The sequence below is a fragment of the Halyomorpha halys genome, unplaced genomic scaffold (genome assembly GCF_000696795.3).
Source record: "Halyomorpha halys isolate HHAL.00 unplaced genomic scaffold, Hhal_1.1 Scaffold718.1, whole genome shotgun sequence".
In the NCBI taxonomy this organism is placed as follows: Eukaryota; Metazoa; Arthropoda; class Insecta; order Hemiptera; family Pentatomidae; genus Halyomorpha; species Halyomorpha halys.
Genome location: NW_027110423.1, coordinates 22,280 through 40,162, shown reverse-complemented (window position 1 = coordinate 40,162; position 17,883 = coordinate 22,280). Strand labels below are relative to the sequence as shown.

The 17,883-nt window shown below is 34.7% G+C and overlaps 5 protein-coding genes across 6 annotated transcripts in view; 2 read left to right on the top strand and 3 right to left on the bottom strand.

Annotated features, from left to right (window-relative positions):
* Window positions 1–1,877, bottom strand: part of LOC106685625 (Pleckstrin homology and RUN domain containing M1) — a gene marked incomplete in the record, with an annotated part of 15,613 nt that extends 13,736 nt beyond the window's left edge. Inside the window, 1 exon segment of the mRNA XM_024360043.2 lies at window positions 1,605–1,877. Coding sequence (XP_024215811.1) covers window positions 1,605–1,877 — 273 coding nt within the window.
* On the bottom strand, window positions 1,730–2,635 carry Tcs1 (Threonyl-carbamoyl synthesis 1). The gene has a single exon (XM_014428420.2). The coding sequence runs from the start codon at window positions 2,633–2,635 to the stop codon at window positions 1,901–1,903; it is 735 nt and encodes a 244-aa protein (XP_014283906.1). The 3' UTR covers window positions 1,730–1,900.
* Window positions 2,636–2,652: 17 nt separating this feature from the next.
* Window positions 2,653–3,842, bottom strand: Polr3K (RNA polymerase III subunit K). Its single transcript, XM_014428421.2, has 3 exons — window positions 3,741–3,842; window positions 3,493–3,657; window positions 2,653–2,838 (listed from the first exon to the last, which is right to left on the bottom strand). Exons 2-3 carry the CDS (start codon window positions 3,628–3,630, stop codon window positions 2,653–2,655), a joined length of 324 nt encoding a protein of 107 aa, XP_014283907.1. The 5' UTR covers window positions 3,631–3,657; window positions 3,741–3,842.
* A 1,585-nt stretch (window positions 3,843–5,427) lies between these two features.
* The window catches only part of SMC6 (Structural maintenance of chromosomes 6), a gene marked incomplete at its 3' end in the record, with an annotated part of 30,077 nt that continues 17,621 nt past the window's right edge, over window positions 5,428–17,883 (top strand). The window contains 6 exon segments of one of the 2 annotated variants that reach the window (XM_067048602.1): window positions 5,428–5,508; window positions 13,393–13,502; window positions 14,582–14,650; window positions 14,847–15,039; window positions 16,033–16,188; window positions 17,380–17,627. In XM_067048602.1, the coding sequence (XP_066904703.1) occupies window positions 13,416–13,502; window positions 14,582–14,650; window positions 14,847–15,039; window positions 16,033–16,188; window positions 17,380–17,627 (753 nt within the window). 2 annotated transcript variants of the gene reach the window in all.
* Window positions 11,421–12,772, top strand: LOC136796057 (uncharacterized). Its single transcript, XM_067048600.1, has 2 exons — window positions 11,421–11,880; window positions 12,138–12,772. The coding sequence occupies exons 1-2, from the start codon at window positions 11,421–11,423 to the stop codon at window positions 12,770–12,772; spliced, it is 1,095 nt and encodes a 364-aa protein (XP_066904701.1).

Genomic DNA, 17,883 nt, shown 5'->3' with positions numbered 1-17,883 from the left:
CTTCAACTTAGGGCAGGAAAGAAGGCTACCAATTTATTTTATCCAGAGTCAGAAAGTAAAGATTTATTCCGAGTCTGCCACAAAATAAAAGTCGACCCCTCCCCCTCCCCTCTCCAGACAGTAATCAAAGCAGCAATGCTGTCATAGACAGCCTCAAAATAATTCTTTAATATGGCAATAACTGCATCAAAAACATTTTCAATTTTATTTTCAATTTTATTTATTATTATATTTCTTTTGAACTGAACTATAAAGGGCAATTATTTTTTTCAAACTTTTCTTCTTTGAGATATGGTTTTTATCACTAAAGTTATTTGTTCATAGACAATTATCTTTCTCAAATGATATGAATATTACATAACCCAAGTACCTATAAATATATATTTTTATTGTAAGTCATATGAATCAAATTACAAAAAATACTTTTAACAACTCTTATTAACACACATAGCTTTGTACATATTATTAAAAGTACTTTAATGTTAAATTTGATAAGCCCAAATAGCTTTTAATCAAGCTTGATTAAAAGTTTGATTTATTTATTTAAACTGAACCCAATATGCAATAAGGAATCAAATTATTTTTGAGAAATTGTATTTTATAGGTCATAATAATTTTGATTTCACAACAAAAGCCCAAAGCTCTTTCTATATTAAATAGTAATATATTAGAATACTGTGGTATTGTTTTAATAAAAACAGCATTGATGCAGTTTACAAAACTCAATTTTACGAAAATAGCTGTAGGTTCCTTCAAGAGTTCAATTGAGATTCATTATGTAAAATTTGTGTACAATAAAACTGGGCATCACCATAGTAAAAATCATAAAATACTGATGAAATTTTAACACCAAAACAATGGAGTTCATTATTATTTTTATGAAGTAAAATTCACTTATTCTTTTTAAAGTAGATAAACATATTCAAGCCTTGAACCTTTCTAGTGATGTTAGCATATTGGTATAGGTAACTGGTGGGGGAACTAATCCTGCAAGTGGGCCTAGCGGTCCTTTTTGCCAACCCCTGCCAGCTACTTTGAACTTACCGCCACGTACTAACCAAGGTGGGGGTGTCAAGATTCATTTCTTGGGACCACCGAGAAATAAATATTAACTGCCCCAGGTGGGAATAGGACCCACAATGTTCAGATCCAAGTGTTCTGGGATCCACGCCCCCTACGCATACGGTTGACATGTCCCTGATATTAGCATAGTTTAAATATCATAATGGTGGCATTAGAGTGGGGTGTAAAATTATATGTTCATCAAGTATTAACAAATTTATATTTCAGGAGAGCTTCATTTATAATTTTAAAAAAGTTATATATAATCAAATTAACAACCTATTATTTTTTCAATAGAAAACAAACAATATATGCGATAGAAATAAATTAAAATAAACAGATCCAAACGAAATACTTGATTTCTTAGTCATTAAAAATACAGTAATAAAACTTTTAGAGGAAAACAAAATGAAATAACATGGTGTAAATCAGTATAACAATGTTAAACAGTTCATAAATTCATTCACAATTCATATCAAATGGCTTTTAAAATAATATTTACAGTGATTAACATAAAACTACATATTGCAAACTATACCAACCTGTTTAATAACTTCACTATGGGAAAAGATCATTAACACACTCCAAAACTCAGGACTGGGCCTTTGATCAGGGTCACCAAGTACTGATGTCATTCTATCAGCCAAAGTTTCTTTTAAGCCATGAATAAAGATCCCTTCTAAAACATTACACAATGAATTGATTGTTTCACCACTAGCTTCACATTCTTGAGTAAATTCAAACTGAATGCTTTTCACAGTTGTCATAACTTCAGTTGTTAATAACTCTTTAACAGAGGATTCTCTCCTCCTCATTTCTAACCCCCTCAAAAAAGACTTCATTTTTGTTCCTTCAGTGAGAACTTTTCTAATATAGACACTGTTTTCTTTAAAGCGTTACCGTTTCTAATAATTTTGTATTTGCCAGTATCAGTTAGGTCGACAATAGTCGATCCAGCTCTTGAAGACTCAGAAAAACTTAATGTACCACCATCAAACACAGCTCCCAATTTAATCCATAATTCCTTAAACTCATTTGGGTCAAGGGTACTACTAGAATTGCTAAGATTCGCACTTGTCAGAGCTATTGCAAATCCGAATTGGTTCACGATGTCCCTAACAAAACTACTATCTGGAATGCGTACACCAACCTTGTCAACACCAGGATTCAACTTTAAACTAGTGGCGTTAGTTCTCTGCAAAAGAACTGTAACTGGACCTGGCAAAAGTTCCTCTAGAAGTCCAGATGGAAGAGAATTGACATTACCCCACTTTGGAATGTCACTCACGTTTCCAACACAAATAGCTATAGGTTTATTGAAATCCCTCCCCTTTATATCATATAATGTTTGAACAGAATGACAATTCCTAGAATCTGCAGCAAGTCCATAAACAGTATCAGTTGGTATAGCAATCACATCACCTTTCTGTAGGAGTTTCACAGCGACTTGTACAGAATCACTATTTACAGGTAAAATTTTCGTCATATCATTCTGATTGGTTGTTTCTATTAGCTGTGGAAAATTATAATATCTCTTCAAAAAATAACGAGGTGTAATTGATCTAAGAACCATCGAAGCAGAATAATTACTTATTCTCGCCACCTATGACCACAGGCTTGATTACAGCATTTATAGAAAGTAGTCATGGGCTCATCAGCTGATCTAGTTTGGATTTGCATGAAATAAGCTCTGGAATGAGAACAAACTGGACAACGTTCATCAGTTGAGTCTACGTTTTCCCAAGCTGCTGCTCCACCTAGGACATCGTCAATTTCCTACAAATAATAAAAAAATATTATTAACCAATACTTTATTTATAACTAATGATATCCCAAATACAAATACAATTCAAGAGCTAAGTGGAAGAACGTGTAATTTTCCTAACACACAAGTCTGAACAAATTTAGATTTAATGATTGTTAATAATATTTTAAGCTGAAAAAACACAACTTTTTAAATTCTGAGAACCACCACAATTTGATGTTCAAAAAATTAAACACAGTACTATGTAGAAAGGAGTATAATACACCGTATAAGAGAATATAGAGGAGTATTTGATAATTCTTCCAAGCAAAAATCCTTATTTTCATAAAATGTATCACATGTCCCCCACTCAGCTCTTAAATTAAAAATATGAATAATAAAAATTAAAACTGACTAGAAGATAATCTCTACTTATTTTATAACTACAAACATTTAACAAATAAAGTCAATTAATATGTTATATAACTAGTGAATAATCATTACACATTCCATTAATTTAAAAGTAACTTCAGTGACAATTTATAATCTTTGCATATTACTAATGTCTGAACAATAAGTTATAACAACACATAATTATATTATGAACTATATACATTTATATATTTTTTAATTTGAATATGGAGAAACAAAAAAATAAAACATAAATATATATAAATTGGAAATACCTTTAACTTTGGATAAGTTCGAAATGAAATCCTTTTAGTTATGTTAAAACAATAAGGACAACATCTACATTTGTACCTTAAACGCCCCAAATACTCTTCTACAATCAAAAGACTGCCACATGTGGGGCAAAAAAACATTTCTCAAATAATATTTTGACAAAAGAGCTAGAAAACGAGATCAAATTAGATAAATTAAAGAAATTCTCACTACAGAGCACACTAATACATTAAGTTAACAAAGGTCATACACATTGCTTGGAACAATGAAAGAACACACACGAGGTTACTAAAACACTGAGCAGTCTAGTATAACATTGCAAAGAGCAAACTTCCCATGAGTAAGGACCTATATTACAAAGAGGTAAAAACTATTCCGAGGAAGAACTAATGATAAACACAGAATTTGGACTCAAAAAGTTAAATCCCAGATAATCCATTTATTTTTTACGAAAAAAATAAATAAGTACTATTTCTCTACATCAAACAGCTAATTTCTGAATTTAATATGGCAAATTTCTGAATTTATATGCTTCCCCTACATTTAATAACTGACTGTATATATTTTGTCGATATTGAACAAAATTTGTGTGTTCACTCTGTGCAATCCAAAGTATTTTAATGCAATCCTCCCATCTACATTTTAACGTAATAATCTAGGTATTTCCCCTTTGGTCAAAAAAGAGTGAAAACTAGACAGTCGTGTTGAGGATGAGGCAGTTTGTAGCCAAGGGAGTTCATGCATCGCATTAGCAACCACGATTCCTGGAGTGTTTTTTTTTTCTGGTTGTATATTTTCCTATAAACTCCATCAACACTAAATTAAATTAAAACTATACATTATTATTAATAATAGAATGAAAACCTGTTAGAAGCATTTTGTTATTTGAAAAAATTATATATTAGTTGTGAAAAAAAAAGATTTTTGTTCGCCTTTGTAAGACTACTTAATTCATAGATAGAAAGTATGGCAGCCCACTGTCGACAAACTGAAAAATGTAACAATAGTACCTACCTTATTAACAAGTCTTTTGTCATGAATGAATGGATTAATTTGCATAAATAAATAGATCACTGAAACTCAACGTGATAATAATTTCTTTGAAAGGCTTTCAAAATTAATTATCAACTTTTGAATGTAAAACGAATTACCACCGTCAATACACCTGTGACTGCAACTTGAGGGATTAAGTTAATCTCGTTGCGGCTCTCGCATTGAAAACTTGACTCATCCTCTTTGATTGGAATAACCTAGGATAATCTCCCCCACTATGTCGGAAATGACCTGTCTGGGGGTAACAAAAAAAAAAGATGAGGGAATGGTGCAATAAGAACGAAAGTTGCCGCAATGATAAAATGCAAGGAAAATTGTACTTATAAAAACAAAGTAACAATGCTTATCAAGGTTTGGTTATTTTTTAAATTGTTCTTGTTTAAGCAGTAACTTGTATCCCACGAGAAAATTTTTAACTAATTGTGATTTTATTAACTTTCTCTCAGCCAGACATCGATTCTTATTGCTATTATCCTTTTCTTTCCATTTCCTAAATTAAGAATACTCATCCTAAATGGAAGAATCTTATTTTACAATTGTTTATGTGGTAGCAAGATTATTATTAATAGATTAACGTCTTCAGCGGTACTAGTCGACGTTAGCAAAGAGACTGAAATGGGTTTGCCACTGTCGACATTTTTATCAACATTTTTATTTCCCTAGTATATTTCTTTTAAATCTGTTTTTATTTATAATTCATTTAATGTTTCATTATTTTACATTTGTTTTAATGGCAAACCCATTTGAAACCTCTCACCATATGATCAATTACTAATAATAATGATGAACTAGGTTTTTTTTTTCGTTGTCTAAACAAAAAACTGAATATTTCTGTTGATAATAATTATGAATGTTTTGTTCTATGTTCAAGTGTAAATATTGTTGTTTTGACAAATAAAGAGCGTATCTAAAGATTCATCTTTATCGTTACAACAGGAACTCGCAGTAAAGTGGTGACACCGAACGTGAGTTTATTGTTTATTTCTCTTTGTTAATATTGTAATTCTAAATTTATTGAGAAATATAGAAGGCATATGTTCATATGCCCATGTATGTTCTTTCCCCGCCATATTGTGCATGTACCTTGTTTTGAGTGAACTGAGTAATGAGATTAATTTATGAGTAATAAAAACCTTGTTGCCTCTCGAATCTAGTTTTATTTATTAACTGTTAATATTGTAATCCTAAATTTATTAAGAAATATAGAAGGCATATGTTCATATACCCATGTATGTTTCCCCCGCCATATTGTGTGCTTGTACCTAGTGTGAGTGAACTGTAATGAGAAGAGTTTATGAGTAATAAAAAACCTTGTCTCTCGAATCTAGTGTTATTTATTAGCCAACATTGGTTATGGGTCCAGGCCACGACATTCAAGAGACAATAAAAGTTAGTGTTTTTTAGAGTTGTGTGTAATCGAAGTAAGTAGGGTAAATCGAGCCGAGTGCACGTGTACACAACTGCTATTGGTTATTTTTTTTGCCATGCATTCGAAGAAAAACATGGACAACAGCTCTAGTTGGTCACCTGGAGTTAAAATATTACTCAGAAGGGAAAATTACAACTCTTGGAAATTCGCGACAGAGATGTATTTGACTGCCGAGGACTTGTGGGGTTATGTCATCGGAGAAGATGAAGATAAGAAGATGGATTCGAAGGCTAGAGCCAAAATTTGTTTATTAATTGATGAATCCCTTTACCCTATTGTAAAATGTTGCAAGACAGCTAAGGAAATATGGGAAAAGCTAGAAAACACTTATGAAGACAAGGGCCTGTCAAGAAGGTTATCTCTTCTTAGAAAACTTTTTCGTATTGATTTAAGCCATTTTAGTAGCATGGAAGACTACTTAAATGAGATTTTGTCACTATCTTAAAAATTAGAAACTATAGGAGCTGGCCTTGATGACGAATTCATTGGTGTTATTATGTTAAGTGTGCTATCAGAGGAGTATGAGCCTATGACAATGGGTATGCAGAGCACAGGTGTCAAAACTACATCAGATTATATTAGATCAGTGCTTATCCAAAAATCCTCTAAGGAGGAATCAGGAGAAGAATCGGCTTTGGTCACAAAATCCAAGAAAAGTGATCGACCTACAGTGATTTGCTATCATTGTAAAACACTGGGTCACATTTCTGTGAATTGTCGAGAAGGTTTGATTTGTTTTTATTGCAAGAAAAGGGGACATAAGTCAACTGAGTGTTGAAAAAAAGGTTCTGTGAAAAAGAATGTAAACAACAATAATAAATCGACTTTACTAGCTGCGTTATCATCAGTGATATCAGACTCCAACGATTGGATAATTGATTCTGGTGCAACCTCACTTATGACCAAGAACAAACATTGGTTAAGTGACTGTAGTGAAAACAAGCAAGAGATTTCAGTAGCTAACAATGAAAAATCATATCAGAAGCTGTTGGATTAGTTAATCTTAATAGAGATATTAATGTTTTGGATGTGTTGTATGTTCCGCAGCTGGCGACTAACTTGTTATCAGTCAGTAAAATAATAGAGAAAGGTTATAAAGTTGTTTTTGACCGTGACCAGTGTAAAATTTATCAGAAATGTAACATAATCGGAAATGAGCTGATAACTGCTTACAATGAAGGAGGAGTTTATAAAATAAGAAAGCCCCAGGCTGTAAATGTAGTGGAAAACTCTAATGAAATTAAACAGGTAAAAAAATTGCCTCATGATCTGTGGCATCAAAGATTAGGGCACTTAAATAGATATTATATGAATAAATTAAAGAGTTCTGGAATGGATTTCTAGTGATAATGGTGACAGTGATTGTTTAGCTTGTATCAAAGGCAAACAAAACAGAGAACCCTTTAAAAAAGATAGGGGTGTGCAATCATCACATAAGCTAGAACTCATACACTCTGATTTGTGTGGACTTATGAGTGTTCCCTCTTGGGGTGGTGCTAGATATATGTTGACATTTACTGACGATTTTAGTCGGAAGACTTTTATTTATCTATTAAAGAACAAATATGAGACTATAAATAAATTTCAAGAATTCAAAAATGAGGTAGAAAAACAACTTGAGGCTAAGATAAAAATATTACGTACGGGCAATGGTAAGGAGTATGCTACTAAAAACTTAGAGAATTACTTACGTAGGCATGGGATTGTCCATCAAAAATCTGCACCTTATTCTCCTCAACAAAATGGTGTAAGTGAAAGAGTTAATCGCACAATTATTGAGAAATTTAGGACCATGTTAGAGGACTCAGGTCTGGATCTAAGATATTGGGGAGAAGCAGTGAGTACAGCCACTTATCTTAAAAATCGAAGCCCTACTAAAGCTCTCGATCATAAATTACCGGAGGAAATTTGGTCAGGTAGAAAAGTTAATTTATCTTATCTCAAAACTTTTGGATGTAAAGCCATGAGATTTATACCAAAGGAAAATAGGAAAAAAATGGATACCAAGTCTGAAGAATGCATTTTTGTTGGGTATCCTGATGACTGTATGTAGCATACAGACTTATCAATCCTTCAAACCCGAAACGAGCTATTATTTCCAGGGATGTAAAATTTATTGAGAAGGCAACTTCACTTGAGAAACAGAATGAAATTTCAAAATCACCCAGTGTAATTCCTATTGTTTTTTCTGAGCGAACAAATAATTTGGATAATGAAAAATCGGAAGACGAAGTACCGTACAATGAAGAACTGGACAGTGAAGAGCCATTTTATGGTTTCGAAAATCAGGCTGAGGATGTTGATAACAATATTGAACCCACAGAAGAAGAAGATGTGACTATTCCTTGGAGATCGAAACGCAACCGTAAAACCAAGACCTTTCCTGGATTTGAATTATACTTAGCCTCAAATGAAGAAATCAATGAAGAGGACATTGACGGATCCTATAAGGAAATGTGGGTGGTTGCTATGAGAAGGGAGATGGACGCTCTGGAACTAAACAACACTTTCGAAGTTGTGGACCTCCCAACCAACGTCAAACCCTTAAAATCAAAATGGGTTCTTAAAATAAAAGAGGATGAAGAACAGAGGATTTTCAAAGTTAGACTGGTTGTTAAAGGCTGTAGTCAAGTTTATGGCCGAGATTACTACGAAACGTTCTCACCCGTAGTTAAGTATTCTTCTATAAGATATTTACTCTCCTATGCTGCAAAAGAAGACCTTGAAGTAGATCGTATGGATGTGACAACAGCATACTTACAGGGCGAATTAGAGGAGGAAATTTATGTAATACCACCATCTGAGTTCCTTAAAGAGGCCGAAAAAGGGAAAGTATGGAGGCTCAAAAATCCATCTATGGACTCAACAGAGTGGATGTTGTTGGAACAAAAAACTGCATGATAAACTAATACATATTGGTTTTCTAAAGTCGAAAGCAGATCCCTGCGTTTACATTATGAGGAATAATAAATATTGTCTAATAATAGCAATCTATGTTGACGATTTTATATTATTCTATAATGATCAAGTTTTGACCTCCCAAATTACAGGAGAATTTCGAGATGAAAGACTTAGGAGCAATCAAGAGATGTCTTGGAAAATGTAGGTTTAATGTTTTAGATTTTTTGGTTGTTTGACTTTAATTGTTTCAAAATTTAGAATTATGGGGGGGGGGTGTTAATATTGTAATCCTAAATTTATTGAGAAATATAGAAGGTATATGTTCATATGCCCATGTATGTTTTTTCCCCGCCATATTGTGCATGTACCTTGTTCTGAGTGAACTTAGTCATGAGATTAATTTATGAGTAATAAAGACCTTGTTGTCTCTCGAATCAAGTTTTATTTATTAACCAACACTCTTATTAATTTTATTGAACTCTAGTGAAGCATGCATGAGCACAATTTAATCGACCTGCTACCCGGTGAGGAGGAGCAGACCACTCCAGAATTACGAAGCTATTGGAGGAACAGAGGTTGGGCGATCAACGGCCATCGCAGTTTCTTCAAGAAATGCAGTAATTAGCTGCAGGTAAGGTTCCTGCAGATATGCTCAATACCTTGAGGCTAAGAGGATTACCTGAGGGATTGCAAGCAACCTTAGCCGCCTCAGACCACACGGATTCCACGAAGCTGGCACATATAGCGGAAAGTAATAAGGCAATAAGTAAGCGTAATAATAAGTAATAAAGTAGCGATTGATGACCTAACTGTGGATTTAGCCGCTCTGAAAACGCTAATGGGATCCAGGATTAGCCACTGCGATTACAGTTCGCCAAACAGGGATCGTAGGGCTTCGAGGAGTAAAAGTGGACGGCGTCTCTGTTTCTACCATAACAGATTCAGAGAAAGGGCTACCAAGTGCCGTTAGCCTTGCAGTTGAAAGAAAACTGGGATTTTAAAATAGTAGCTGACAATTACCAACCGCCTACTTTCTATCGTCGACAAAAAGTCCGGGACCAGATATCTGGTAGATACAGGAGCCACATCTCGGTCTTCAGCGCAAAATTACATGGAGGTTCATTGTAGCAACCGTGAGTCATTCAATCATCGGTGCAGATCTACTATATCACTATAATATATTGGTAGATCTCGCTGGATGTCAGCTGGTGGACCAGAAAACAGGATTGACGACACGTGGAAGATTAGTTAAGGTGCCTACTGTTTATTCGGTACCAACCGGTGAGTGGTACACAGCCTTCATACGCCAGTTCCCTAGTGTTACACAACCAACACCCTTCGTCAAAGAGCCAAAGCACGACGTCGTTCACCATATAGAGACTCACGGAGCCCCAGTCACATCCAAAGCACGCCACCTGCCGCCGGAGAGGTTCAACAACGCCAAGCGAGAATTTGAGCAAATGATTGAATAGGGAATTTCCAGGCCGTCCAATTGCTTTTGGACCAGTCCACTTCGCATAATGGAGAAGAAGGATGGAGGTATACGACCCTGTGGAGATTATCTACAGTTGAACGCCAGGACGGTCCCCGATAGATACGCTGTTCCTCACTTGGCGGACTTCAACGTTAATATGCACGGTAAGAAGATCTTCACTACATTGGATCTCAACCGAGCATATTACCAAATTCCGGTAGCAGAAGAAGATATTCCAAGGACGGCGGTGATTACACCCTTCGGTCTTTTCGAATGTGTTTTGGACAAAGGAACGCTTCGCAGACCTTCCAACAGTTCCTGGAACGGGTGCTTCGAGCTCTCGACTTCGCTTGTTGGTTCCTGGATGACATCATCATCGCCTTCAGAGACGAAGAAGAGCACACAACACATGTAGAAGAAGTCTTGCGGTGACTTGAGGACCACGGTCTCACTTTGAACCTGCCAAAGTGTGTCTTCACTCGCTAGGAAGTCACATTCTTAGGGCACATAGGGGTCGACGCCACTAGTGTTAGCACTCTTCCGGCCAAGGTTGAAGCTATTGCATAATATCCCAGACCGGCTACGATAAGGGACCTGCGAAGTTTCCTAGGTATATTTAACTTTTACCGTCGTTGCATACTCAGAGCGGTAGATTTGCAAGCTCCACTCAACAAGTTCCTCGCTGGGGCGAAGAAGAATGATAAGAGACCAATCACCTGGGAAGAAGAATCCATCCAAGCATTCGAACGCTGCAAAACTGCCATACAGAATGCTGTAATACTAAGACATCCTTAAGAGAACGCTCATCTAGTCTTAGTATGCGACGCCTACAGTACCGCCATGGGAGCAGTTTTACAGCAGAAAGATGATAACCTTTGGCGAACTCACAGATTTTTCTCTAAACGTTCATCCTAGCGCAGAAGCAATATGCCACATACGGTAGGAAGCTGTTGACAATCTACCGAGCCATCAAGCATTTCAGGCATTATCTGGAGGGGCGACATTTTGAGATATGGACAGATCACAAACCGTTGGAGTATGCTTTCCATCAAAAGCCGGAGACAGCGACAACCATGCGGATCCGTCTGGTTAATTTCATTAGCCAGTTTACGACTGACATCCACCACCTATCAGGTGAAGAGAACACCGTTACCAATGCATTTTCGAGGGTAGAGGACATCGAGTGCACTAACGATTATGTACATATAGCGCCAGAACAACAGAAGGATCCAACTATTACAGAGCTACAAAAAAACGACAGCCTTCAGCTTCAATGGATCAAACCTCCCGGTACAGTAATGTCAGTCCTCTGTGAGACCTTCACCTCTCAGGCGCGGCCATACGTCCCTAGGTTCATGGGAGAAGAAATGTTCCACAGCCTGCATGGGCTCAGCCACCCTGGTATTCGAGCCTCAAGTCTTCCAGTAACAGCGATTTTCTGCCCTAGCATGAACGCCGATGTCTCGAGATGGGCTCGTTGTTGTATTGCATGTCAGAAATCGAAAGTTATTCGTCACACAGTAATCCCTCCAGGTACTTTCGCTCCCAGATCCAGGTTTAAACACATTCACGTTGACCTCATCGGACTAGAATGCGGTACTGTCTGACGATCATTGACCGATTCACCCGTTGGCCTGAGGTGTGCCCTCTGGAGGAGATAATAACTACCAAGGTAGCATCAGCGATTGTGGGTACATAGATCTCCTGCTATGGTACGTCAACAAGGATAACCACTGACCAAGGGCGCCAGTTCAAGTCAGATCTTTTCATAAATCTTACTCTTATATTAGGAGGTATCCAGCGTAACAGGACAACAGCATACCATTCTCAGTCCAACGGATGCATGGAGCGGGTGCACAAGACCCTCAAGGCATCCCTCATGTCTACATTGAACTTATCGGGATGGACAAGTACGTTACCAACAGTTCTTTTAGGCCTCCGATCGCCAGTGAGAGAGGACGTGGGAGCCAGCGCTGCGGAAATGGTATTTGAGCAGCCGTTACGCTTCCCAGAGTTCTTCGAGGCATCAGGACGTCGGGAAGACTCCGAACAAACGCTGAAAACCCTACGGGAGGCCATGAAGAATCTCCGCCCGGCGCTATACTGCAGCAGCACGTCCATGACTTTTGTGCATCGAGACTTAAAGGACTGCACCCACATATTTCTAAGGGACGACTCCGTTAGGGTACCGTTCACTCCACCTTACTCTGGACCCTACAGAGTAATCTCATGGAAGGAGAAAACATGTAAGATCCAGCTACCATCAGGTCCAAAAACGATTTCGATGGATCGACTAAAGGTTGCACTTCTTCCCGGCGCAAACACAACGTTGGTAGAAAGAAACGCCGACGCGCCTCAGCCCAGTCCTACGCCAGCTGCAGGATCTGCCAACTCTTCCAATGACCTCGACGCAGAACAGCATTAACCACAACCAGTGTATCACACCAGTTCTGGGCGTGCAGTAAAGCCGCTTGTTAGGATCTGCGCCAACGCCATTGGAAGGGAGTGATGTGGTAGCAAGATTATTATTATTAGATTAAGGTCTTCAGCGGCACTAGTCAACGTTAGCAAAGAGACTGTTTGATATGGATTTGCCACTATCGAAATTTTTATCAACATTTTTATTTCCCTAGTATATTTCTTTTAAATCTATTTTTTATAATTCATTTAATGTTTCATTATTTTACATTTGTTTTAATGGCAAACCCATATGAAACCTCTCACCATATGATCAATTACTAATAATTAATAATGATGAACTAGGTGTTTTTTCGTTGTCTAAACAAAAAACTGAATATCTCTGTTGATAATAATTATGAATGTTTTGTTCTATGTTCAAGTGTAAATATTGTTGTTTTGACAAATAAAGAGCGTATCTAATGATTCATAAGATAAAGATTCATCTTTATCGTTACAACAGGAACACGCAGTAAGTTTATTTCCCCCAAGTTTATCTACTATTGTCTCTTTGGATATCTTGAACGAATTTGAAATAATCCCGCCTTTTTAAATCAAAACCTAATTGTTGTCTTCTGTGTTGGGAAGGTTGTTGTCTACTCTTGATTGTGATGACTGACATAGATTCGGAATCAAATATTCCCAGAAAAAAAAGGAGGATCGCCAGAGAAGTGGAAAACTTGTTAAATATAATTTTGGTAATTTTTCCTGTATTTAAATTTCAGTGTAGTCATATTTCATAATGCTGGTTAGTGAATGAATTGCTGGATAGATAATGATAATGATAAGTTTTTAGAATGATAGCTGGTTCAATTTTTTTATTTATTGAAATTGGTTCAAGCTATTTAAGTATGTTTTGTATCATTCAAATTCCTATCCAATATAAATCATTTTTGAACTAACTATCTTTACTCTGATAACAATCCAAATTAAAATCAAAACATAAGCTTGCTACCTACACTTACTTGGACCAGTTTGGCCCTTAAGTATTTGAACGAACACCTCAACCGATGAACAAAAGCCCATTCTTTTTGTAATTTCAAAAAAATTAATGTTTACATTGTATGTAAAAATATATATTAACTGCTTATATCTATCTCTATCTAAACCAGCATAACACAATGTAATACACTTGTAATAAGAATGCCTAAAGTCAAAAGGAAGCTAAAAAGATAATGAATGTGAGACTAATATTTTGTTTTTTTGATTAATAATTATGAGAGATAGTTGACCGTGGATGATGTACTAGGAGATGATAGTTGAGGGTGCGGTCAAATGAAACACAAGTTCAAAAGTTGGAGTAGCTTATTTAATTGTGTCTCACTTATTTAATCAGTATTAATCAGCTTATTTGTGTTTCATTTAACCGCACCCCCAACCATCATCTCCTAGTAATATTTTGTTTACCTAGAAAAATACCATTAAGAGATACCACTTAGTATTAAGTGACAGACATTCCATTGATTATCAATTTGTTAGATTTGACATATTTGCATTTATTACCTAATTATTTATTTATTAAGTTTAAAAACCAAAACCATGCTGAAAAACATTGTCACAAATATTTTTAATTCCTTTATATTTTGGATAAAAATATCAATTTTACTGTTTGTGTTCATTTACTTTTTATTATTTTTTTTTTTAGGTATTTGCTTATTAACGAATCATGTTTTGCATAGAATGTTACATTCATTTTAGACCTTAATTTGTTGTGTGATATGATTAATTTTATTTAAATTGGACTGTATAAATGTTTAATCACCATTCTATTTTATAGGAACATGATAAAAAAAATGTGGATGAAAGCACAGATCATGAATCTCAGCTATGTGCAGATGATGATCAGGTATATTGGCTCTCTCAATAAGCTAAGTGATGGTTACACGCTATGTACTGTTAAATAAGATTTAATTTGTTTATCTGTCTTAATGATTGTAAAATAATTTTGATTTGATTTGGCAAAGAATAATCAGCCTAATGCAACAATGATGTTCCGACATTTATGTATTATTTTATTGTAAACTGTCAAGATGTTATTTTAGGATATTGCTGGGAAAATCAAAAGTATTAAGCTTCAGAACTTCATGTGTCATAGCAATTTTGAGTTCACTTTTGAGGATAAGGTAAATTTCATCAGCGGAAAGAATGGAAGTGGTAAAAGTGCTATACTAACAGCTCTTGTCATAGGCCTTGGAGGAAGGACTGCTGATACAAATCGAGGGCATTCTTTGAAGAGTAAGGTTCCTTTCTTGTCTTATAGTTCAATATGTTTTAAAAATTCATCATCCACCCTCTTTAACAATTTTTATATGTTCAAAGAAATTATCTAAAACTTTTCACTCACTCACTCACTGTTGGGGGCACTACAGTCCTTATAGGACCTAGGCCTCTGCCACCATTCTTCCTCATGGTTCGCGGTCTCCAGCGAGACTCCTCATTTTTTTTAATTTTTTATTCCCATCCCTCTCAAATCATCTTCCACATCATCCAGCCACCGACGCCTAGGTCTGCCCCTTTTCCTTTTTCCCCCTGGTGCACCATTTACCATCCTTTTAGCCTACAGGGCTCTATCCTTTCCACATGTCCCAACCATCTTAGCCTGCTCTTCTTAATAGCATAGAGGATATCAGCCTCTCGATACAATTCTTGTAGTTCGTCATTGCTTCTGATTCTCCACCTGTGCTCCTCTTTAACGGCTCCAAAGATCTTTCTCAGGTCTCTTTCCTCCCAAACTAGTAGAGCTCTTCTATTTTCCTTGGTTAGAGTCCATGTCTCACTGCCATACATTATCTCTGGCCTAATTATTGTTTTGTATAACTTAAAACTTTATACTGTTGAATAATATCAACTTAAACAGAATTTTATCATTTCAAATTGTTCATTTGAAAAAATAAAACAAGAGTACAGTAATATTTAAAATATATATATATATACAATTAATTAATATTGTGGTAATACACGTACTCAAAAATCTTGACACAATTTTGTTGAAATTAATAAACAAACAATCCTCATTATTGTTTAGGTCCCAATATTGGGAACTCAGTACAGAAAGTAACCCCTGTCTGGGGTACTTATTTTAGAGTGTGCTATGTACTAAATAAATAAAAAACATTGTGATACTGTCAAAGCAAAATAATGATAGTTTCCTTATTATTATTTTGTGACCTAATTTAATAAATTTGTAATTCATATTATATTTTTATTACTTATGTTGTTCAATTTCAGATTTAATTCAAAATGGAAAGCATAAAGCTACCATCGAAATTACTTTGAGTAACAAAGGTTTTTCTTCTTTTAAAAAGAATATTTATGGAAATGTTATCAAGGTTGTTAGAAATATCACTCCAAACTCTTCTGGATACAAAATTATCTCTGAAAGAGGTGAGTCATATGATAAATATTTTATTTTCTTAAGAACGAAAACATTTCTTTAATTTAAGTTTTAAGGCTACAATTTTTATGTCTATTTCATTATTATTTAAATAGGCATGATTTATTTCAACTCAATATGTATGTTTTTTACTACATTTTTTTGTTTTGATTCCATATCTTTATCCAGTCTAGTTATTTTTTCTATTTTTTATATTTACTATTTATTTGATGGTTAATAGTAGAAAAGAAAGACCATATGAAAACATAAAAAAATGTTTTTATTAGTTAATTTCTATAAATGGAATTAGCAATAACAAGTAAGTCACATTTTACATTTAAGTTTACTAAATAATAAGCAAGAATGTAAAAATAAATCAATAATAGAAATATATTAATATACATAAACTATTAATAGTTAGTATATTAATATATATAAACTATTAATAATAAGATAATTTATCTACCTTCTGTTGTCACTCAATTTGTCAAAGTAAATATTTTCGATTAATTTAGGTAGTTCTGTCTCGAATTTTAGAAATATTTTAGTCTTTAACCAGTTACCATATTTTGTAAAAAGATAAATTAATATGAAGTGAATTTAGTAGTGGTTAGTACTGTCATGTTCCGTGAGAAATTGTGGAAGTCCAAATCTCAATTACTGTTAAAGACAAATGACTTTTTGGTCTATTACCAGGAAAGTATCAGATGTTATTTACGATTAACTCTCATTTTTCCCAGAGTGCTTGACTTTAAAATTTTACCTTTCCTTTAGAGCAGCCATTTTAAGTCACTTATAGACCGCAAAATTTTCTGCTTGGTTATTTGAATACCAAGTTCAAGTTTGTTTACAAATTATGTGTCTTTCACTGTATTTAGCAACAAGTACTTCCTTCAGAGTCTGTGGCTGTTTCTAATACAAATTCTATTTGTACATTTTGGATAGAGCTCAGATGATTTTAAACATGTTTGACCAATGTAAAAAAGTAGTTATTAAAAAGTTAGATATAACTGAAACAAAATTTTAAGAACTTCGATTTTATTCCTGATGTTAAATAAAAACATTTTTGTACTTGTAGTCTTGATAAACTGAATATTACTAATCATTTAAACAGTTTTAACAGTTTTGGAATCCACTGAATCATAAAAGTATAATTTTTTATTTATTATAATACATATTATTGGTTCTGTACTTATGTTTAGGTGAAGTTGTATCTACAAAAAGAGATGATATCGAGCTGATCAATTTATACTTTAATATACAAGTAAATAACCCAGTTACTATTTTGAATCAAGATACTGCAAGAACTTTTATTAAAAGTGCTACTCCAAAAGATCTTTATTCTATTTTTGTAAAAGGGACTCATCTTGAAGAAATTGAACAAAGGCATTTATCTTTGAAGAATGAAAAGCTACCTTTTCTAGAGGAAATTATTTCTAAAAAAAATAATGTTAGTGGATATTTTATATATTATATATATGTATATATATATATATGTACTGTTAAATAAGATTTAATTTGTTTATCTGTCTTAATGATTGTGGAGGGGCGACATTTTGAGATATGGACAGATCACAAACCGTTGGAGTATGCTTTCCATCAAAAGCCGGAGACAGCGACAACCATGCGGATCCGTCTGGTTAATTTCATTAGCCAGTTTACGACTGACATCCACCACCTATCAGGTGAAGAGAACACCGTTACCA

What these genes read in the sequence shown, in the direction of transcription:
- Tcs1 (XM_014428420.2), bottom strand. Translation starts at nt 2,635, where the DNA reads ATGGTTCTTAGATCAATTACACCTCGTTATTTTTTGAAGAGATATTAT.
- Polr3K (XM_014428421.2), bottom strand. Translation starts at nt 3,630, where the DNA reads ATGTTTTTTTGCCCCACATGTGGCAGTCTTTTGATTGTAGAAGAGTAT. An exon ending in GAACTTATCCAAAGTTAAAG is followed by an intron (nt 2,839 to 3,492) that starts GTATTTCCAATT and finishes TATTATTTGTAG; the next exon opens with GAAATTGACGATGTCCTAGG.
- LOC136796057 (XM_067048600.1), top strand. Translation starts at nt 11,421, where the DNA reads ATGCGGATCCGTCTGGTTAATTTCATTAGCCAGTTTACGACTGACATC. An exon ending in TCACACAGTAATCCCTCCAG is followed by an intron (nt 11,881 to 12,137) that starts GTACTTTCGCTC and finishes CTCTTATATTAG; the next exon opens with GAGGTATCCAGCGTAACAGG.